Consider the following 23,251-nt stretch of genomic DNA (forward strand, 5'->3'; position numbering starts at 1 on the left):
GCTGTCAGTGTTTTCTGACTGTGGCTCAGTGTACCATACTGCAAGCTTAGCTTTCAGTGTGCTGTTGGATCCGTTGCTCTGTAGCTGCATTTTCAGTTCTGTGGTCTTTTAGTGCGTTATATCTGGGCTTTTAGTGTGCTATACCTGGGCTTTTAGTATGCTGTATTTTGGCTTTTACTGTGCTATATCTAGGCTTGTAGTGTGCTGTATTTTGGCTCGTAGTGTACTGTGTCCAGGCTTTTAGTATGCTGTATCTAGGCTTTTAGTGTGCTGTATCTAGGATTTTAGTGTGCTGTATCTAGGCTTTTAGTGTGCTGTATGCGGGCTTTTAGTGTGCTATACCTGGGCTTTTAGTGTGCTGTATCTAGGATTTTAGTGTGCTGTATCTAGGCTTTACTGTGCTATATCTAGGCTTGTAGTGTGCTGTATCTTGGCTCGTAGTGTACTGTGTCCAGGCTTTTAGTGTGCTGTATCTAGGCTTTTAGTGTGCTGTATCTAGGCTTTACTGTGCTGTATCTAGGCTTGTAGTAGTGCACTGTATCTAGACATTTAGTGTGCTGTATCTAGGCTTGTAGTAGTCTGCTGTATCTAGGATTTTAGTGTGATGTAGCTTGGTCTTTAGTGTGCACTTGCTAGGTTTTTCAGTGTGCTGCAGCTGGTCTTTTAATGTGCTGTAGGTAAACGTTTAGTATACAGTTGCTATGTTTTTAGTGTGTTGTAACTAGGTAGTTTTTAGTGTGCTTTGGGCCTTCAGTATTCTGCAAGGGTTTCTTAGCTGGACTAGTATTACACTGGAGGTATTCACGGAGGGCTTTAGAGTTCTATGGCCAGGCATCTGGTATTGCTTGGCTTCTAGTGGGCTGTAGGCTTCAGTCAGAACTCCACACATGAATGCTACTGTCCATAAATATATGCAGGCTTGGGATCCACTGCCTCGCCAGTCCCTGTTGTGTCCACACGCTCGTGCAGCTCAAGAGCACATTACCCGTCCCGCCAGCTTGGGGCCTGGCCGTGCACAGCACACCCTGCTGGTGGAGGCCAGTACTGCACGGAACTGCCACTCCGAATACACACCCCAGTGGCAGTCGGATGCACGACGCAGTGCCATTGCACTGTGTTGGGTTGCTGTGGGTCAGCCATTACATGCTAACTTCCCTTAACGTCTTGCTGTTTCCCTTAAAATTACCCATGATCCTAACAGCCATAGTTACCCCCCTAACCTCTGCCACCTCAGGTCACGCTGTCCACCATTTTGTATACTTTTTTGATGTAGAACGGTCTTAAATCTCTTAGAAAAGCATCATAAGCTATACTGCGATACCATTTAACTCAGAAACGGGGCACACTTACAGAGGCCTTTTTCAGTCCCATGTGCTTTTTTAGGCCTTGAGCCTTTAATTTGAGCGAGCCTCGTCAATCTTCCGTAACGTCAGTAGCGGTCACAGTCACCAAGTTAAAGAACAATGCACCTACAGTTAAAGACAGACAGCACTGAACTAATATTGAAGTAAGGCTCGAGTGTTTTCTGAAATTATTCCTCTCACCACTAGGGGGAGCTTATTATTTCCATGCACAGTGCTCCAAATTCCCCTCTGCATTGACCATCTGTTCCTTGCTGGCCAGTGAGAGTTTCTCAGCATTTTACATGCCAGTTTAAGGCCAGCACCTGTAGCGATTGAGCAGGTGTGTTGCTGTGGCAGCGTGGTTTGAGGTTTAGGCCACTAACGTAGCGTCCCAGAGCAGCCCTGGGGGGGCCCACTGGTGTCTGACGAGCCGACGCCCGTGGCACCCTTCCCGGGGCACGTGATTGGTGGGGCCCTGGTGACCGGGACTCAGATGCCCCTCCCCTCCGTCTGTCCGCAGCGAGGAGGCGGAGACCGCGCTCATGGCCAAGCTCAGCATCGCCGACGGACCCCAGAAGGGGGCGGAGCTCCCCGAGAAAACGGAGGCAGCGGGCGACCCGCTCAACGCCACGGCGACCGCCAGCCCTGCCACAGACCTCACTGTGACGGACAAGAAGTAAGCCCCGCCCCCCTTCCCATCTTCACTGTGGCGTGTAGAGAGAGAGTGAGAGAGAGAGAGGGGGAGGTAGAGAGAGAGGGAGGGAGGGATGTGGTGAGCCAGGTCTCCACGCTCCCCATACAAGGAAATCCAGGCAGGTCAGAGCTAAATATACAGGCCCAAACCCATAGGTACAGCCAAGTTACACATCTGGACACAGGGCTCCAAACAGAGAGCAGGCCTGCGTCCAATCACAGGGCTGCGTCCTGTCCCCCGCCCCCCTCCCTGGCGGGGTTGCTTTGGGTTACCTTCCATTCATAACAGCCACTCGCATTCCTGTTCAAACAGCCCTTGTGCTGGGTCAGTCAGGGGAGAGATCAGGAGCAGGAGAGGCTTGTTTCTCTGCAAGTGTGTGAAAGTGCTGCTTGCAGGCGAGTGCCTGTGATGCGCTGCGGTGTGATGTGCTCTGCCGCCCCCTGGTGGTGGCTGACGGTTTCTCTGCCTGTCCCACAGAGAGGAGGCGCCCTCACCTGTGGAGCCCACTCTCAACGGGCCGGCCTGACGCTGCCGGGACCAGGACAGGTCGGACCCTCTCTGTACCGCTTCCATTTTACTCCAAAAAAAAAAACAACCTCCTCCATGCAACTTTCTCGTGTTTGCAATTAAATATGCTGCGATGTTCCTGGACCCTGCCAATCAAGAGGGGGACTTTGGGGGGGAGGGGGGCAGGGGTTGGGGGTTTTGGGGGTTGGGGGGGTGGGTGGTGGTGGTGGTAGGGGCAGGATTGAAAAAAAACAAACAAAAATACAAAAATACAAATAAACAAACACATCTAACGGAAAATGTCTTTTTAGCCGATGTTGAAATTGTACTGTTTTAATGTAGCAGTGGACATTTATGATTACAGTCTCAAAGGATTCCGCGTTTTTTTTTTTTTTTTTTTTTTTTTTTGGTTTTTTCATAATTTCCTGGAAGATTGGACCAGCCCTTTCCATCTATATATACACCCCCCCAATCCCCTACCCCGCCCCACCCCAAACAGTATTGGCTGCGTGTGAGTGACAGGTGGCGCTTGAGGACACAGGACGGACTTCGCCTCGCAAGCCACGCCAGCGGGAGGAGCTTCTGCCGTCGCTGAAATGCCCCGCCCCTCGTGTCCCGGACCCGCCCACCCGTCTCTACGGTGACGGGACGCGGAACCCCTCTGTGTCGTGCTGTCAGATTCCGTTCGGAATCCACAGAGGCTCTCAGTATTGTGAAGCAGAGCTCTGGTTAATAGACCGTGGGGGTGGGGGGGCAGGCTGGGGGGCGGGGGGAGGGGTTTGGGGAAGCACACACAGATTGCAGGGAGGCTGTGCTCATGAAGACGATGGTTGAGATTTCTGATTTGTAGTCATGGATTTAAAATGAGCGGTTTGATCAGCTGATTCTTTCCCGCTGGAAACAGTGTTGGGCTGCTGCTGTCCGTCGATGCGTTCGTCAGGTAAAACCCCCAGGAGGAGCCTCAGCCAATCAGCCGAGAGGTTAGGGATGTCATGGAAACCCATACAGGGTAGCTCGACAGGCAGAGTTCTCTGCCTATGTGCAATAATGCTGTTTAGCCTCTGTGTTGGGGGGGGGGGGGAACAATCTTCTGCACTTGTTTGTTGTAAGTGAAGTGTTATTGGGGAAATGACTACAATGGATGACCTTGGTTACTAGCACCAGATAAATAGCAATTCAGTGTTTCTCGATGGGTTAAGTGAAATGTTTATAAAATTAGTCACTTGTTCCTCCACCCCCCACACACCCCCCCAATAACAAAGTGACGTGCGTAACAGTAGGTTTACCGTGATGAAAAAGTGTGAGGATTCACATGGCTTTGTTCAGCGATGACAGAATGTTACTAGAATGTTGACCATTGCCGTTCCCCAAGCTGTACTTATAATGTGTTCAGTCATTAAGAAGGGGGGCGGGGTGATTCTTAAATCTCTTTGAGTGACTGCCGTTCTACCTTCTTAAGTGAATTATTTTTCTGTCAAAACAAAAAACGCTGAGTGAGAGAGAATCAATGTCATTGCAAATGAGGTGGACACATCATGGTGGTGTATTCTTATGGGGGGGGGATAGAGAATATTCACTGTTGCCTGGTTATGTTATAATGGAATGCCATTATTTATGCATAAACCAAGTGTTGATGGTGTTGTTTATAGTGGGAATGTGTGTGTGTGTGTGTGTGTGTGTGAGAGAGAGAGAGGGAATCACTGTGTGTGTGTGTGTGTGAGAGAGAGAGAGAGAGAGAGAGAATCACTGTGTGTGTGTGTGTGTGTGAGAGAGAGAGAGAGAGGGAATCACTGTGTGCGTGTGTGTGTGTGTGTGAGAGAGAGGGAATCACTGTGTGTGTGTGTGTGTGTGTGTGTGTGTGTGTGTGAGAGAGAGAGAGAGAGAGAGGGAATCACTGTGTGTGCGTGTGTGTGTGTGTGAGAGAGAGGGAATCACTGTGTGTGTGCGTGTGTGTGTGCGTGTGTGTGTGTGTGTGTGCGTGTGTGTGTGTGTGCGTGCGTGCGTGCGTGCGTGCGTGCGTGCGTGTGAACGCACCCATTTGTGTGTGATAGGGGGCTTTAAACTCAACCTGCTTCCTGTTCAGTATCATTTATCACGTTTCCACCTCCTCAGTGTGTACCAAAGCCATTAGCTTTCAGGCGAGTGTTGACGTTCGACACTTTTGCACAGAATTCTGGGCCGGGTGTGACGTGTCAAAACTGTCCACCGTTTTTTCCCCCGCTATCCTCCGCCACGCTGGTCAGAGCAACACGCCCTGCCTCCTCAGACGGCGGGCAGGTCATGTGACCTGACGGACCTCCAGCATTGGCTGACCGGCGTGGTTTTGACGAAGCTGCGGTCCGGAGCGCGTGATTGGACCTGAGGACGCTCGTTCACACTGCGCTCTCTTCCTGGAGCCGTTTGATTGGCCCGCGAAGCTGGGAGAACACGACAGCCCGCCCCCGGAGGAGTCTCACCTGGGCCCATTTTCTCATGTTTCTTTTTCTTTCTTTTTTTCCTTAATTTTAAAGCCAAAAACAACACATTTTGTTTGTGCACCTTAGAAAACGTGTAATCTTAATTTCTCTTGTTGGAAAGCCAAATCTTTCTCTCCACACCAGAGCGGCTGCCTGCAGCGGGCTTTCTGTTTGCTTGTTTGCTGTAATGCGTGAATCCCGTTGTGTTTTAGGTCTTCAGTTAGGGTTTAGTTAGCTGCTGAGCATTATTCTCAGGGGAATGGACCCGCCCATCTCTGTGATGCCACACTTCCCCCCCGATGCCAAGGGTTCGAAAGCTGGGCTGCAGGTTTTTTCTCCGTTTAGTATTTGACAGTTTCGCCCCCCACCCCCCTTCCCCCTTTTGGGAACAACAGTAGAATTGTATCCCGGGTGACCCTAACCCTAACCCCCCCCCCCGCTAGCCGGCCCATGTACACTGAAACAGAATCTGCAGTGAGAAGGTATCGTGAAAAAGGCAAACTTTCAACAGCACACCCCCCCCCCCCCCCCCACCCCCAAAGCACAGCATTTGGGCCAGAACACAGCGCACATCCAGTCCCTGATAGAGTGTGTGGAATGGATGTGAGCTGTCAGTGTCTGTACAGTGCACTTACGAGAACAGACCGCTCTTGAAGGGCTGATCCCTGATCGCACGGGTTCGAATCGATGCCTCAGTGGGACGTCCCTGTTCTGAAAGCTTTTGGGAAGGGCGGTGACTCTGGTTGGCGATGCCTAATCGCCAGCCACCCAATTGTGATGACATCACATCAGATGATGTCACTGTGATGACATCACACGCATTCTCACCTTAACCCCGCTTCCCCCCCCCCCCCTTTTCCATACGCCGATGTGGAATTCATACCTGTATGCTGTGAGACTGGAGTGCATTTGGCTGTGGCTTTTCTCCTTGGTAAAATGTAATGTAACGTAATATATATTTTTTGATGAAAACCGAATTTATGGGCAAAAAAAAAGTAAAATAAAATAAAAAATGTTATTTTGCAGGTTGCGATGAAATATGTTTGAATCAAAGGCAATAATGATATTTTTGTTATTTTGGATCACCCCAGCATCAGTTACCTCAGACTTGCTTCCTTTCAATAACCCTGCCTCTGTTTGTACCGTTTGTCTCCGAAATGGTGATGTAATCGCAGGCGTGAAGTGCATTACGCAACACGATCGCTCGTTCTCACCCCCCCCCCCCCCCCCCCCTCACGGTTTCATATGCTGCGGATGGGGTGATTGTCTCAAAAAAGACAAAAAACAAAACGACAAAAAAAAAAAAAAAACTGCATTCAAGCGACAGATTTTTAATTTGGATTATGCACGTGTGTTTTACTACGGTAGTGGCACTTTTAAAACTTGACATTTCTACTTTATTACACAGTGACCCAAAGCAAGGAGCCGACAGCGGCTTTGTCTCAGTACGCACACAGAGGGACGGGGTTTGCGGGGTTGCGTCCGGAACTCTGTCCTTGCAGTAGGTTGTGAATTGTCGGAGTGAGTGCTTAATGGCAAAGATAGTGAATCCAGATGATTTATTTTTCTAGGTTGAATGGGTTTGCCTTTAAATGCACATTTTCCCCGTTGTCTTTGTCTGCTGTCCGTTTATTGTGGGGAAGTTTTATCTTCTCAAAGGTTTGGACAATCCCAAGATTTAAAGATTTAAAAATCTGAATCCATGGCACGCCGTTTCATCGCTGGGTGGATTGGCTTTCTCAAATGTCCTCCATCTTCTCGGAACATGGTCATTCTCCTTGCGTCATCAGTGATTCGGCCATTTTGTTTTGTCCTGTACAGTCATTAGGTGACTCTTTTTTTTTTTTTTTTTTTTTTTTTTTGACTGAAGTTTAGCCTTCTTTCTAAATGCAGAACCCCTTAAAACAAGCTCAATGTCTTCCTTGAAGTTAGCCGTTTTTGTTTCTCGGGTCGGAAAGGGCCGAATCGCTGGGTGTGCAGCCCTGGTCCTGGAGAACCACGGGTTCTGCTGGGTTTTTTTTTTTTTCACTTTAAAAATCAGCAACCTGTTGAGGCCCCTGAAATTATGTGAGTTAACAACATATTCAGCTGCTTTTACTGAACGAGCGCTGAGCAGTGATAGACACCAGCAGACCCCGGGGCTCAAGACCAGGGTTTCTGGCCCCTGCCTTAGTCCAGTCAGTTCCTCATAAAGCCTCATGCTAGCATTGCTCTGTCCCCCCTCCTGTGAGATTCGGTTCAATAGAGGGTATTAGTCAGAATTAGGGAATCACTGCTTTTTCTCCATCTTGGGACTCTTGACAACACTGCCATTTCTGACTGGAAAGGGCTGCGAGCTGAACAGAAACAGATCTCTCGCACTCCTGTGGATTATAACGTTTGCCTTTGGAGTCATAGGAAACGAGGGGATAAAATGCGACCTTTTTTTTTTTTGATAAATTGTGTCAGAACACATTTCCCCTCACACATTATTTTGGGATAAACAGCACTTTTCTGTTATGTGGAAAAGTCATAATCGGCACCGTATGGCTTTTTTCTGTTGAAATGTGTTTGAGCAAGTAAGGGCAATAGAAGCTCAAGGGCAACAGACGCTCAGTAGAAACAGTTTTTTTTTTTTTTTTTTTTAAACCCCCCAATTGCTGATCCAGAATCAGCCAGCCAATCGAGAGACGAGTTCAGACTAAGGCTAGCACCTGTACATGTACTTTAGGAGTCTCGTTTGAGCCTCTACACACTGACAGTGACAGAATGCCTGCTGACTTCAGGTTCTATTCTTACTCTGGATGACAGCTCAGCTCGCAGTCCGTATTGGTGAAACACGCTTAACCAAAGAGAGGGAGCTCGCAGGACATTCTCATTCTAATCCTTTGGTGTTAAAACAGATGCCGGCTTTTGCTGTGGGACACGTCACAGGTGGAACTGAGAATCCACAGTTGCTGAAAGTACGTCAGTTGTCCGGTTCCTTTAAGAAAAAATAATTAAATTAATGAAACCTCTGTGACTGACGCTGTTGGGTTTTTTTTTGTTTTTTTGGGGGGTAATCTCAAGTTTGTATGGAACGCTTGACCACAAGAGCCACAGGTTATATAAAGAGTCCTGTCTCTACACTGAGATCCTTTCCCTTTGGTACGTGCTAATCATCCCACAGGGAAATTTTTTACCACTCAGCTTTTGTTTTTTGTTTCTTTTTTTTCCCCCCTTTGCCAGCTGTTCTTCTCTGATCATCAGTGCTGAATGATGTGTGTGTTCTAGAGATCCGGCCCATAATGCAACATTATTTTGTTACATTGTTGTGTCACGCAAAGCAGTACAAACCCTGACAACAGATTCATATCATATTATTATTCTGTGGCCTTTCTGTTCATACGGACTGGATCTGGGACACAGAGGAAGGTCACGGTCGGCCATTTTGCAGAGAAACCCAAGTAGTAGCTTTAGAGTCCCATTTTATCTTTGTAAGTACTGTATGTATGTATTTATGTATATGAGGTACAAAAAAAAGTGTTGGAAAAAATCTAAATGAATTAACATTCATATGTACTGCCTTCAAAGTCTGTGCATTTTATGATTTCTGAATCCAAGGTTTCTGTTACTTGGTCAAAAAGCCTTTTTTTGTATTGTAAAACTGATGCTGGTGGTTTCCTTTTTGTATAAATACAATACTGTACCCTGTTATTTGTTGTCAATCTAGGCTGTAAATTCGAATATTAAACGAATAAAATATTTCAAACTATTAAGACTGTCCTTCTCATCACAACAGGGTCCAACGAAAGGCCCGAAACAACACCGCCTCCTTTTGGGAGATGAAAGAATATATTTACTTTTGACTGAAGTTTGAAAGAGACTTGTGTATTATATATATATATATATATATATTTTTTTTTTTTTTTTTAATCAATTGGGATGGCAGGTATGCCATCCAGCCAAGTTATGCCTTGGCGGGGCGGCATCTAAAAACTTAAAAACGTTATTTTAATAATAATAATAATAATAATAATTATTATTGTTCTTTCCTTCTTCTCCTTCGCAATTTTGATATCAATACTTTTGATGGCAGGCCTAGGTTTGACTAGTGACTTCTAGACAGTGCTTAGTATGTGTAAGTAACTTGCCATTTTAATCAGATATTACACTTACCGGTTTAGGATGCCCAACTGGAGTAGTGTAAATGGCATTTGAGTGCCTTGTTCAAACTGACGTTTCAGCTGGTAGTTTGCTGAAACTCATCCGGTGACGAAACCGTTTTGGCACCGGTTGTGAATCACCTTGTGAACATGTCTTCAGGCTGAATGCGGTCTGTGTGGTATTTTTTATTTATTTATTTATTTCAACTTTGGGGTCAGAAGCAGACAATTGGTCGGTGTGACCCTGTTCGGCAGAAGGTCCCACCCACATCTTTCTCCGTCAGATCAGACCATTAAAATAAACACGACAGATCCCGGGCAAACCCTTTAGGCCCCTGTTAAGTCTCAGAGAAAATGAAACTGATTCACCAATATTCATGAACAATATTCTTCCGAATGATGGTGTCTCTCAGGGTCATATCCAGTTAATACGGTGCTTGGCTGAGAAGTGCATTAATGACAGGAAGGAAGCCTACACAGGTGGTTTGTTACACATATACCTTTTTTTTCTTTCAACCTTTATTTAAGATTCTCGGTGACAATTGAGGGTAGGAACCCTCTTTCTCAATGCGCCAAGATTACATGTATGTACAGTGTGGGCATGGTAGTGCTTGGTCTGGTTAGGCCTGATGAAGATCCACTGGGATCAAAACCTTGCCTTTAATAAAGGTGTATAAAGGAACAGTTCAGGAGGAGATCTGCAGGAGACGGAGATTCTCCCATTGCCTAAATATCGATATCAGAATACAAAAATACGAAATTCAATCGTACTTGACCCCAGGTCCGAAGCTCCTTTCAGAGTTCCGGAACATTAAGATGAATCGCAGATACCCTGGCAGTCCTGCCGGTTTAAAAATAATCGTTCTGTGTTTCAGCAGATTTGGCGGCCTCTTATCAGAGCGCCTTGCAGGGCTCGCGTTCAGGTTGAGTATCTCGCTCAAGGAAACAACAACAATGGCCCTTGCCTGGGAGTCGAGCCAATTGCATCAGAGCTGCAAGGCCAGTTCTCTTTTAGCACTTACGCTACACCTGCTGTTTCTGCATCACTCCGGAAAGGACCTGTTACACCTACTGCACCTTCCCCACTGAGGCAAGAGGTGGAAATGAGGTCACATGGGTTGATCTTTTTTTTTTTTTTTTTTTTTAAACGGCTGCTTTCTTTCATCTTTTCATTGCAGGCAAGGACATGTGCAGTAATTACCGCTAATTCTGAGACTACATCCAGTCTCTCTCACAAGTTTAGACTTTTCTACTTTCTTTATTTGTGTTTAAAATTCATATAGACATTTTATTTTATAACTCAGGTTATAGGTGTCTCAAAAACAATGTTTGTAACAATGTTTATGGTGCTTTCTTGGCCAGCTCACTCTTTAAAAAGAGATTTTAATCTCAATGAGACTTCTACCTGGTTAAATAAAGGATATATATATAAAAAAGACTCCTCATAATTGATATGAAAACTGTCTTAATTTAAATGAGGACTTTGTGAAACCAACGCCTGACTGATTGCTGCTGTTTGCTGTGCTTATATTTAAATCCCAGTAGCAGAAGTTCAAATGGTGCCCCCACCCAAAATACATCCGAGGTGTGGGATACGTGCTTTATACGTACGCATTTAGCAGACACCCGTAACCAGAGCAGATTACGCAAGCGCAATGTTCAGGGATTAAAAAAAATAAAAATAAAAAACTAGAAATTTTCCAGGGGGGGAAGGTATAGTTCTAAGAGGGATGGTAAATGGAACAAGTGCAGACTTGACTGACAGCTATCCCGTTGAACATTAAAAGAAGGTATATTTACGTGAGCAAAACTACCCTGATGAGCATTAAATTACCTTACACGAACAACAATAAGGAAAAGGCTCACAGTTAGGGCTAGGTTAGAAGTGTTAGAGAAGGGTTAGGGTGAAGCAGTCATTGCTACAGTCTGAAATCCGCGTTGGAAGAAGGCCAACGTGTCTTCTGTGCACGGGAAGCTCATTCCACTACGTCCTGTACATACTGATGAGGCTTCGGGGTTCAATGTATAGAACCCTGACACACGGATAACAGCTCTTTCATTCCCTCCCGTATCGTGCTGACCGGTGAGCTCCCGGCCCCCCTGGCCCTGGATGGCTGCGTGCTGCAGCCTTCCGACGTCGTCTGACAGCGAGAAGGCCGGCGAGCGCAGAGGGCGCATCGCTGTTACCGAGGGGACACGTTTGCCACGGCGATCACCTGACTGCAGACACACTGGGACAAGGACACACACCAACTGCGCTGATAAGAGTTTCTACACACAGTCTGAGTCTGTATATGCATGCTGCCTAGCACCAGGGGGGTCTATAATTGTATTTTAAGAAAATAAAATGCAGGGAAAAGTATTTTCTGCCTAATGAGAGCCATTAGCAATGTATTACTGACATGCTCAACTAACACTTTTACTTGGACTCAAATTTAAAAAATAAAAATAAAAATAAAAAGTTTTTCCTAATGAACTTAAATTTCAGGTTCGTTTGATACATGCTCTGTGGTGACCTTTAAATTGCATATAGGTGTACATTTTTCCCCAGCCACGTTTAGCCTTATGGCTTTATTAATTGATCCTGTGTGTGACGCAGTCATACCCAGCTCTCTCAGCTCCTGCAGTCAAGAAGGTCTGAATTTTCCCTCAACCCCAGTCAATCTCCTCCTGTCATGAACACCTGGCTTCTGGGCTTTCTCCTGGTGTGTGAAGGGGGCGGGCCTTTGCCACGCCTCTGCTCTCCGATTGGCCAGCCCTCCCAAGCAAAGACAAATATTTTCCCAAGCCCAACCTACCGGTCGGACCTGCCTTTCCGCTCTTCAGCTCTGGAGCGCAGATCCAATGGTGAAGTGCAGGAGCGGATTTTTTTTTGGCTAGGCTCTACTTCCACCACCCCCCTCCCCCCCCCCTCCACCACACCGACAGGGAGACACAAATAGAAGGGGAGAGTAGCAACACATGTGCTCTCTCTCTCTCTCTCTCACTCACTCACACACACACACACACACGCGCACTCTCACACAGGCACACGGAGCTCAGGAAGAGGACTGCTCAGCACCCGCTTCTCACCGCCTCGGCCCATCCTGGAGGACTCTGAACTCGGCTGACGGTTTCGTTTCGGTTCGGCCCGACCGGGGACACGGGGGAGCCCTGCGCGAGCCTGCAAACCGTGCCCCCTCCCCCCCACCCCACCCCACCCCCCTCTCCCTCTCCCTCTGATGGGGAGAGAAGCCTCCCTGCTCCCGGTGTTCCACTTCTCCCCTGGTCATGGGTGGCTGCCACAGCTATGGTCGCACCAGGAAGGCAGTCCCCTCCAAAAAGAGAGTGGAGTTCTCCGACGTCGACGCGCACAAACTGTGAGTAGCGGCCGCCGCCTCCCCAGCGAAAGCGCTCTCTCTCTCCGCTCCCAGCGATGCAAGCAAAGGCTTGTCCTGGGGTCTGTTTCTCAGAACTTACAGGGTACAAACGTTCCGCTTAACGGCAGGACATTTAATACTTCAGTACGTTATCGGTTAGAAACTCTGTCTCCCTGTGAGGCAGCGTGCAGAAGCTCTGCTCTCTCTGCGCTACTTCGTGGTTTTTTTTTGGCGAGCTGGATTTCGCTTGGCAGCTACTGCTTCCCTCAAACATTCTGTGTTGCACAACAACGGAGAAAACAAGCTCCGCGACGCCCCGGCGTTTCCAGGGAGAGCGCGCGCGTACCCCGGGGGCCTTCGCTGAGCGCCTGACCGGGGGGGGGGGGCGGGGGACCTCGGAACCTCGCAGCGTCGCGCTTTCTGCGCTCGGCTAGGGGTCTGAAACCAAACGGGGAGGGGCGGGAAAACAAAACACTAAACGCAAAACGGCAGGCAGTCCTTCGGACGTCCAAAAGTGACATCGATCCAGGTTTGCGCCAAACTTCCCCCGCTCCTGTTTTTTTTCCGCCGCTTTCCGCCGTATCTCTGCGAGGCGGAAGGGTAGAAACGCGGAGCGCCCGCTCGCTCGCTCGCGCGGATGACTGATTAACGAGCTCCCTGCGGTTTAGATAAGGCCGGCTCGCCCCCCCCCACCCCCCCAGCCTCCCGGGTTCCAGCGAAGGGCGCATATTTGTCCGATCGCATCAGCCCTGGCGAATTGTTTTTCGGCTGCGATGCATGGGAGTGCTGGCTGAGGCTGGAGGTGGGGGGGGTGCACACGCTGGGGTGGCCATACAGGGGACCTGGGGGGTGGACTGGGGAGGGACGCTGGACTGAGGGGTCGAGGAACGCTAGAACGGCCAGTACAGAAACGCACAGCATCCAACAACCCATCTCAGGGCTGCTCAGATATGCCACTGCTGGGACTATGACTGTGGCTTTCTGTCAGGACTGGCTTTTTAATAACCTGATTCAGGGAATCTTTGTCTGTGAACCAATTTAGCTTCGCCTTCCCCCAGTTCTTAGAATGCTCTTGGGTTCAAAGGAACTGTAAATCACACATGATTATAGCCTTACATAAGGGAGGGTGGAGAGGTCCTAGTGTGTGTGTGTGTGTGTGTGTGTGTGTTTTCTGAAGAATAAATGAAATTGGGATCAGCCTCCATGTTTTTTTGGGTTTTTTTTTGGTCTGTCTCCCAAGTCGTAATTCAAAAACCCTCCCAGCTTACAGTGTGTGTGTGCGAGTGTGTCTCTGTGCAGGACAGGCACCTGTGGAAATGTTGCGCAACTTCACACGTCGGGTAGTTTGCATGTGCTGGTGTTTATTTTTTTCCACGTTCGGGAGAGCTCCAGGAAAGAGGCCACAGCTTGACGTGAGAGGCCGGGGGGGGGGGGGGGGGGGGGGGAGAGACTGGGGGGCCGGGGGCTGGGGGGCACGGAACGACAGGGGTATCCTTCATCTCCATGGGAATGACAGACAGACAGACAGACAGACAAACAGACAGGACAGACGAGGCGTGAAAGTGCTGTTGTCATCAGCAGCCACCGTAACCTTGCACGCCATGAGCGGGTTTGCCAATCCATCACTGTGGCAGGTGTTTTCACCCAACCGCTCCCCACCAGTTAAGACACGGCATCGCTTATCCCCTGGTGAACGTGGAGGAGAGTGCCTTCCTCAGTTTGCATGGGATGCAAATCCGCTCGAGATATCCCTGCGTGTGGAAAAAGCATCCCAGTATCGCAGTGCTTTCGAGGATGGAAAGGAACACACACGCACAGATAAAGTGCTGCAAAGCGTTCTGCAGTGTGGCTCCAGAAATTTGCATTTCTAGGAATGGCATCCACTGCTGTGTAAACAGTGTGAGCTTGTTTCTCCACTCAGTACTACTATCCCGCAGGAATTCTGCCCAAGCCCGGTCATCCCCATGTAGGGAAAAACAATCATTTATTACAGCACAATGGAATACACACAGGGCTGCTGGGTGGCTATGGCTCATCCTCATGGTGCATAGATGATCCCTGCGGTCTGTTATCGAATCCGGACTGTGCCAGCAGCTTCTGCAGGGCGAGACATAATTGCCAGTAGCATCACCAAGTGGGGGGGGGGGGGGGGGAGTGTGGGGGGGGGGGTGTGGTTCAGTTGGCCAGGGTGACTGTGTTTTGTCAAAAGCTGGTCATTCGGGGAAAAACGGTCTGTTTGTTCATGTTTCAGAGGGCAGTGCGTCCTTGTTTACCCGCTTCAGAAACCACCTGGCATGCAGGAGAAACAAACGGGGAAGAAGCACTGAGATATTTTTTTTAGTCGTATTATTTTATAGCAGTACAGTTATGAATACGAAGCCTGTGAATTCTTGACCTGATACCCACAGGGGGAAACTGAGCACTGAGACTTGCTGCATGAGTATAAATGTACTAGGCCAATCTGGAGAAAAGGGTAACATTTTAAAATAGTAGAAATACAAAACACACTCAGTACTCACACACTGCGCTTGGACCACAGCTTTGATACAGCTGAGCTGCATTCCATCTGGCAGGCAGCTTCAGAATGTAAACACCTCAGACTTCCATGACAGAACCTGCCGAAAACCCACCGCTACCCCCATCTTTAAACTGCCGATGGAGGGAGAGGGCGGACGGCGTGCACGGAATCTTTTCCACAACGATCCTGAAATAGCATCCGTGCACCACAAATACAATCACAATCAAACCTGGTCTTCCTTTGGCTGAGTAGATTCTAGATTTTTTTTTTTTTGTGGGATAAACTGCAAAATAAATACTAATATTTTCATTGTGACGACGGGTGCCAGTTGAAATAAAACAGCAAAGTAAAATATAACTTCCACACACTCTCTTCAAATGTCAGATTACGAGTTCAGGCCAACACACGTGTATGTGTGTATATATATATATATATATATATATATATATATATACCTGACAACTATAAACAAGAACTTCAAAATTCATGTGTAGGCTGCTCTGAACACTGAAACCTCTTTAGTGCTTTAGTAAGATTGCTTATCACAGTGCTACCTGCTGACCAAGCTTCCTTTGAGAAAAACTGCCCTCTATGCAACAAAAAGGTTAATTTAGCTAACTATCATCTCTCCTATAAAGATAACGGAAGCATTATCATAAATAACGACAAAAGGTGGATAAATCAGAGTGAATGTGTGGGTGGGGCGCTCGCGTACGAGCATTAAACGGTGTAGAAAGCCGTTTGCGGAGATGGAGCGTTATGGCTCGATGTGCGCGCGAGCCTTATCTGCACAGCCAGCTGGGCGCTTTTTACGCTGCCTCGAGTGCGCTGACATTTTGGAGTCGTGATCCGAACGCATTTATGGAGAACCGGGTGCTTTGAAATACCGCTTCGCAGACGACGCAAATTACCTCCATTTACGTGATTTCTGGCCTCGCGGAATGCGCTATTATGCGCTGGATGACTAGCCTAGCGTGCCTGTTGAATTCAAAGTATCTGAGCCTCAGGATAGGAAGGAAGCTTAATTTGGTCCTGCATGTATTAACTTATAAATATTTAGTATACAGAAAAGAATCATATACAGTGAGTTCCATAACGTCTGGGACAAAGCAATTAAACAATGTGGTTCAGGTGCAGATTCTCAGCTTTTGTTGAGGGTTATTTTAATATATTTTGGTTTTGCCAAAATATATTAAATTTTCGGGGTGCCATATTGTTTGAAATGGCTTCAGAGGAGTTTCTGATTAGTCAGATGTGTTTAATTGCTTTAGTGAAAGAGTGAGATCTTTCAGTATCTAGTCTTGATTCTAGATGAGACCTAGTATCGTTCAGTATCTAGTCTTGATTCTGGATGAGACCAAGATTCCCTTGTATCAGAGTGATAACAAGAGCTGAGGCCAAAAGGAACTGCCAAAGATCCAAAGCAAACAAGGTGGCGGGGGTGTTGCCATTTGGGCATGTATGGCTGCTACATGTACTGACTCAATTACATCAAGTGATGGTGTAACTGCTGACAGAATGGGACAAGCAATTGGGTGCTCTTCTTCATTGTGGTGAGAATTATTTGGTCATAAACAGTAGAGGACTTCCATGGCCCTATATGATTGCTCAGCTCATATTTCTCAGCCTCATAATGGCTTCCTTGACTTTCATTGGCACAACTCTGGTCCTTATGCTGACAAATGCTAAAAACAGACCCCAAATGCAGTAAAAAGCTTAGAATCAGGACTAGAAACTGGAAAACACTTTTATGCTTGCAGTAAAAAAAACAAAAAAACAGAAAAACAATTGAAGATGCCAGACTAATCATAAACACCTGTGAAGCCTTTTGTCCCAAACGTTTTGGCGTCCAGAAATGGGTTGGTTGGGGGTTGGGGGGGGGGGGGGGGGGGGGTGAGCTACGTATAAAAAGTGCTGTTATTTTTTATTTCTACATAATGGAACAAACCACCAAAAGGTGATTCTATTAGTTTTCATGGATTATCAAAATTGTTATCAAAAACATTAACTCCCTTCGCTATCACAGAGATAAACAGGCAGCCGACGATAATTCATTTACAGAAGTAAACTTTTTTTGTAAAAAGGGGGACATGAACCAATGCACAACAAGCAGACAGGAGCACAACGTGTTCCTCATCTCACTGCGAACAGAACAGGGCAGAATACATTCTGCTCTCGTTCAGTAACGCCGCACAAGGGCACTTTTCGCACGGCCTTCAAACATAACTACAATGACTACATGGAACAGAGGGAGGCCGTGGGTTTTGCAAGCGAGATTTTTCCCTTTTTTTACTACGTTTTTTTGCTTCAACCTTTCACTTTGGCGCTGACTGGGTCCTTGGCGTTCGGTCAGTAAATGCACCGCGACTTATTCGCAAGGTGCTGAATCATCATAACCATCGAGTGCTCATGGTGATGGTGATGCTTTTTCTGGCTTTTTGTTTTTTTCTTTCTGACGTGGTGTCCTTATATTGTTGCTCCCTGACCTGTATATCTCAGCAGTGTAGCCTATTGTGTTGCATTGTGTTCTAGTTCCACAATACCTCTGTACAAGCCAATACTTCACATAATTCACAAGTACTACAGCACTATTTATATAGTACTATTTTTATGAACAGCTTTCTGGTGCCTGACAGCTTCTGTTATAGTGGGGCTGGTCGGATATGGACGGAACACACACCTTAGTTTTTACCTGATTTAATAAATCCGTTACCTCATACTGCTCATCGTACATCATGTGAAGCCTTCAAATTTTACTGGCGTAGAGCAACGAAGCCTCAGGCTGTAGGTACCTGAAGTTAGCTGGAATAGGAAAAGGAGGATTTCAAATGAAACCCTGCTCCAATGGGCCACCTGACTGTTGTGAGGTCATAATAGTTGAAGTTCCACATTGCATATTGAAGTACAGTATCCACACATCCAAGATGCCTGACCCCAACACATGGTGATCTGACTTCCTTCCTTCTCCCCCTAGAAAAAACAACAATACCCAGACTGTCCCTTACCTGGTGGAGAAACCGTACCTGCTGCAGGGATACGTTTCGGAGGGCATCGCCGACATGGACATAGAGACCCTCTCCGCGCTTCCAGTTGGACTCGATGAGGCGGAGTGGATGGCCACCAACAGTGAGTGTGCAGTGCTATTAGGCTATGTGTCCATGTCTCCAGCAGTAAACAAGGAAGCAGAGCTCTGTACTGGGGGGGGTGTCAGTGGTCAGTGCCAGAGAGCTAGTAGAAATGTCTAACTCCCCGCTACCCAAATCGACCTGCTAAATATATCCAACTGATGTATCAATGTTTGGCTTTACTTATAGATTTCTCCTTAAAAAGGTTGTGTAGATTCATTTATACTCAGGGTAACACAACATTTTACCTTATTAATGTACAAAATTGGGGGCTTATAACAAAGGGAGAAGGGTTTGGGTAGAACGGGGGAAAGAAAGGATCTGTGATATTCATGAACACACTTTAAATGAGGACACACATAATCTGCAGAGATAAGTATACCCTTAGAGCTGCTCAGCTAATCCATATAACTAGTGGTAGTTTATTGACATATGTAGCTACCCTCCTAGGGTTTTCGATTCAGAAGAGAGAGAGAACATTCTGCGTTCTAAATCGATAAAATGAGATACTGTGTATCTCATTGAACGGTGTTGCTTATTGCTGAAGCACAAGGTCTTTTTGGACAAGCACAGCGTTACATTGTACACTGGCGAGAGTGGACATTGGGATACTGGAACGCTGTAAAGTAGTGGTTCTCAACCCCCTGTTCCTGGAGATTTACCATCCCGAAGGTTTTCACCCCAACCCCAGTTTGACAGACTTGAGTCTCTCTCTGAATTAGCAGCCCAAGGAGGACTGTTGAATGAGGTGTGCTCTGTTAGGGTCGGGGTGGAAACCTACCGGACGACAGATCTCCATGAGCAGCATTGGGAACCACTGCTGTAATGCATATTTCCATTTTGAAAAATCTCATTTGTTTTTCCTCTGTCCTTTCAGCCATCGCCTTCTTCAAGAACATTAACCTCTTCTCTGGCGCCGTGTCGGAATTTTGCACCACCAAGACCTGCCCCACCACCAGGGGCCCCGGTGATGTGTGAGTATCGTTTTCCTGCAGGAACATTGGCCCTGGTCCCTCACACGCAGCTCTGATAGGAGCCCAACTGAATCGGCCCCTTGTCGAGGACACCATTAAGTTGTCTATGTGACCTGCTCTGGCCTGAAAACCTCTCCGTGAGTCCAGGATGGGAATGATCTGCTCTAAATGATCTACATATCTGCATGCCCAGAGGGCATCCAGCACTGCTTCAGCCCTGGACCTGAACACCTGAGGGTCTCTATTAGCCTGGCAAGCTGTCCAATGCACTGTCAATTGCAACAAAAAACAAAACGTCCTGATATCTGTGCAGTAACAATTGTGAGGATCTATGTGCATCAGTTCATAGTTCCAAGCTTGAAATTAATTTAAAGCGTTTGTAAAAAGACGATACGCATTTGAAAATTAAACCACGTGGAAGTCAAACTTACTAAGCAGACTTCAAGTAAGAAGTCCACTTAATAATTCTGAGGGTGATCTATAAGCGCTTGGCACGTCCAAAGAAACGGTCGTTTCATTTAGAACGATCTTTGTCATGTTGAGATGATGCATTTTACGTTTCGCACGCAGGACGTACTACTGGAGCGACGAACAGGGGAAGAAAGTGAGGTGTTCTGCCCCGCTCTACACCGACTACACCATGTCCTACATCCACGAGCTGCTGACGGATGAGGACGTGTTCCCCACAGGTGCAGGTGGGTGACAGTTGTAGTTAAGCGGACATCCACACCGCCTCTCATCTATGAGTATTATGTATGATGAGTTATTTATACATTATTTATATTGTGTATGCTTATGACTGTCCTCTCGTGTGGTTCTCAGGTACCGCTTTCCCCAAAGGCCACGTGTTCCTGGTGCAGAGGATCTTCCAGTACCTGTTCCGCACGCTGGCGCACCTGTACTGGGCGCACTTCCGGGACGTGGTGCGGATGGACATGCACCCGCACCTCAACACGCTCTTCGCGCACTTCGTCACGTTCGGCCGCGAGTTCCGGCTGCTGGAGCCGGCCGAGACCGCCCCGCTGGAGGACCTCATCTCCGCCCTCTGCTCGCATCACCGGTTCTGAACCACACCTCCCACGGAGAGCGGGGGGGGGGGGGGGGGCGAGTACGGGGGGTAGGGGGGTCCGAGCGCCACCCCTACCGCAGACTGAAAAAGGGGCAGGACTGTTGAGCCTGGCCCAGAATCCCTCTCCCTCTCTCTCTTCCTCTCTCTCTCTCTACCTACCCAGAGAGCTGGATCTGAACTCGTCGGTCGATTGGTTCGGCCTCTCCCCCACGCCCGTCTTCTCCCTCCCGTCAGGAGAACGTGATTTGAGGAAGGAGAGAGATGGCCATTCCAGAACTTGATCACGCGCCTTCACTCTGCGTAGCCAAAACGAGAGGAACCAGAAGACTGAACTGCAAGCAGGCCACGGTTCATTCTGGTCTGACTGAACTGCATGCAGGCCACGGTTCATTCTGGTCTGACTGAACCACAAGCAGGCCACGGTTCATTCTGGTCTGACTGAACTGCATGCAGGCCACGGTTCATTCTGGTCTGAAAGCCTACCCCAGAAAGACCTGAGAGATCGCACACACCTACAGGACCTCAAAGAAAGCCGTGGTGGTTACGTGTCACTTACCGCATTTTAAACTCCCAACACACCCGGCGATACTGGCTGTGCGTAGCCATTCACGTTCACTCATGCATTCATACATACCTTCACAGAGTCATGCCACACTGATGACACGTCCCTGACACGTAGACCCGAGGTATCTTAGCGACGGGGGTGGTCAGCCAACCGAAGGACAACAAACGCGTTGGCGGACTGCGTCAGCGGGGAAGGGTGATTCAGAACTGCAGTTCCGTGACTGGCCACAAAGTGAAAGGAATTTGGATTGTACCTTGGACTGTACCAAGGCGGGGAAGGAGATGGAACCCCCCTGCTCACAGCAGCTTGAGTCACTCCAAGTTTTGCAATAAGAAGGTTACATTAGTTTGCGCAGACCACAGTGTTTCCTGCTAAGCACTGTGGGAGTCCCATCTCTCTGGCGCATCCGCTACAGTCTCCCGCCAGCGAGGAGGGAGGTAAGGAGGTGACAGGCAGCAGATCGGAAGATTACAGCGTGTGTCGACACCGAATGCCACAGCTGACCCAACTGGATTCTCCTGCCGCAACGCAATTCGCTCCTCTTCCTTTTTTTCTGGTTCCAGGTGAAAAACAACAAAAAAAAAAAAACGCCCATCTCCGTTCTCTCAGGTCCTGACAAGTCACATACTCCAGACCCAGAACCACCCCACGGCCTGCTCCTGCGTGTGGCCCAAACCAGAAACCCGACCCCTAGCACCACACCCGTACCGTCGTATGTGAATTAAGTTATTACCATGTATAGTGCTTCTTCACCAGGCGTTTGAAGTCTGAGCATTTGAATGTTGAAAAAACCATGTCATAAATGAACACTTAATACAGTATGTACAGTATCACAGTATCTTTTAAAATTGTACAACAATAGTACACAGGCAGCAACAAAAAAAAAAAAAAAGTTTGGTTTCTATACTGTACCATTTCATAATATCTGTATCATCATATCTATATCTATATCAGGAGCTGAATGAAATGTGGTCAGCCACAGCAAGGTTAACTTTTAATTTGCCGTTACCTTTAATTACTTCTGAAGTGTGCGAAGTCATTTCACAGTTGATCTCGCAGCAGATGACCCCGTGGCCGTCCACTTCCTTGGAAACCACATTGCTTTGAGCTGTAACCGCATGCCATTTAAAATGGTCTGACAGACAGAGCATACATCTTGTTTTCTGTCAGTTTTTACATTGCAGTAATACCTAGCGATCCAACCTCTTTAGCATGACTTAAGCACGTCATATTTTCACGCATTCATAATCAAAATCCAATCGCAGTGGAATTTCTGACCCCAGAGGCCATGCAGATGAATGTTTCCATGTGTGAGGCATTTTTTTATTTTAATATCTGGGTCTGAATGACACAGGAGATGTCAGTGAGGGACATGAAGAAGAAGTATGAGCGAAGCATGTGACCTCAGAACTGGATTCTGATCTTTGAGTGCATCAGCCACCAACCGAATGTACCCATAACCACTGATCCCAAATGCAATTTTACCATGTTGAACTTGGGGGGGGGGGAACTATTAAATAAAAGAGAGATTATTTTCTATTTCTGTGAAATATTCACATATTAGTTATTTCCTGAAGTAAAAGGTAACCCTTCGACATTCCCTGTTGCTTTGTGGTCCTCTGACCTTTTAAACTATCCGGACGGGCTGATCTCTTGTGCTGTGCTTGTCCCCAACCTATCCTAGTGAGATAAGGATTCATGTGCAAAGTAAATAACTCGTTGAGTATGTGTTCTGCTCCCCAAAAAACAAGGTCAAATCTCACCTTTCAAGGTGAAAAAATCTAATTATGGTTCTTATATATTATATATTTTTGGACATTTCATTAAAATTTTACAAGCCACTAATGGAATGAATGCAATTGAAAGTGAAACTCCACATTAATGCTCCTTCATGCCACTGGAAAGCGTGCAAAGGATCCCATCCAGCGGTCGCGTCTCCCCCCCGTGTGAACTCTTACGGTCTCAGTTTAAAGGTTAGAGGCATGTTTTAATGCCACAGCAATGTGTTCGTTTTTTTTTCTGAATGCATACCATGCATCACAAACCCAGGTTTAAAAACATGAGCCAACCGCATGCAGACGAGCACGCGTGTGGATGGCAGACAAGCAGAACCTCAGAAACACACAGACAGGCAGACGCTCGCCCACAAATGTACACACACACACGCCCACAAAAGTACACACACATGCACACGCCCAGAAACTTACACACGCTCACACACCCACAAATGTACACACACTCACACGCCCACAAATGTACACACACTCACACGCCCAGAAACGTACACACACTCACAGGCCCACAAACGTACACACACTCACAGGCCCACAAACGTACACTCACTCACACGCCCACAAATGTACACACACTCACAGGCCCACAAACGTACACTCACTCACAGGCCCACAAACGTACACACACTCACAGGCCCAGAAACTTACACACACTCACAGGCCCACAAATGCACACACACTCACACGGCCACAAGCGTACACACACTAGCACACGCGCATCATG

General features: G+C 47.4%; 2 protein-coding genes across 2 annotated transcripts in view; both read left to right on the forward strand.

Moving 5' to 3' along the window:
- LOC118231856 (serine/threonine-protein phosphatase 6 regulatory subunit 2-like) overlaps positions 1 to 2,654 on the forward strand; it is a 45,295-nt gene extending 42,641 nt beyond the window's left edge. Inside the window, exons 26-27 of the mRNA XM_035426176.1 lie at positions 1,864 to 2,019; positions 2,515 to 2,654. Of these exons, the coding sequence (XP_035282067.1) occupies positions 1,864 to 2,019; positions 2,515 to 2,563 (205 nt within the window). The 3' untranslated portion in view covers positions 2,564 to 2,654. The remainder of the gene's footprint in view (positions 1 to 1,863; positions 2,020 to 2,514) is intronic.
- Positions 2,655 to 12,319: 9,665 nt separating this feature from the next.
- LOC118231035 (MOB kinase activator 2-like) lies at positions 12,320 to 20,211 on the forward strand. Its single transcript, XM_035424460.1, has 5 exons — positions 12,320 to 12,483; positions 17,976 to 18,127; positions 19,004 to 19,100; positions 19,671 to 19,795; positions 19,923 to 20,211. Exons 1-5 carry the CDS (start codon positions 12,395 to 12,397, stop codon positions 20,165 to 20,167), a joined length of 708 nt encoding a protein of 235 aa, XP_035280351.1. The 5' UTR covers positions 12,320 to 12,394; the 3' UTR covers positions 20,168 to 20,211.
- The last annotated feature ends 3,040 nt before the right edge of the window (positions 20,212 to 23,251 follow it).

The sequence above is a fragment of the Anguilla anguilla genome, chromosome 7, assembly GCF_013347855.1.
Source record: "Anguilla anguilla isolate fAngAng1 chromosome 7, fAngAng1.pri, whole genome shotgun sequence".
In the NCBI taxonomy this organism is placed as follows: Eukaryota; Metazoa; Chordata; class Actinopteri; order Anguilliformes; family Anguillidae; genus Anguilla; species Anguilla anguilla.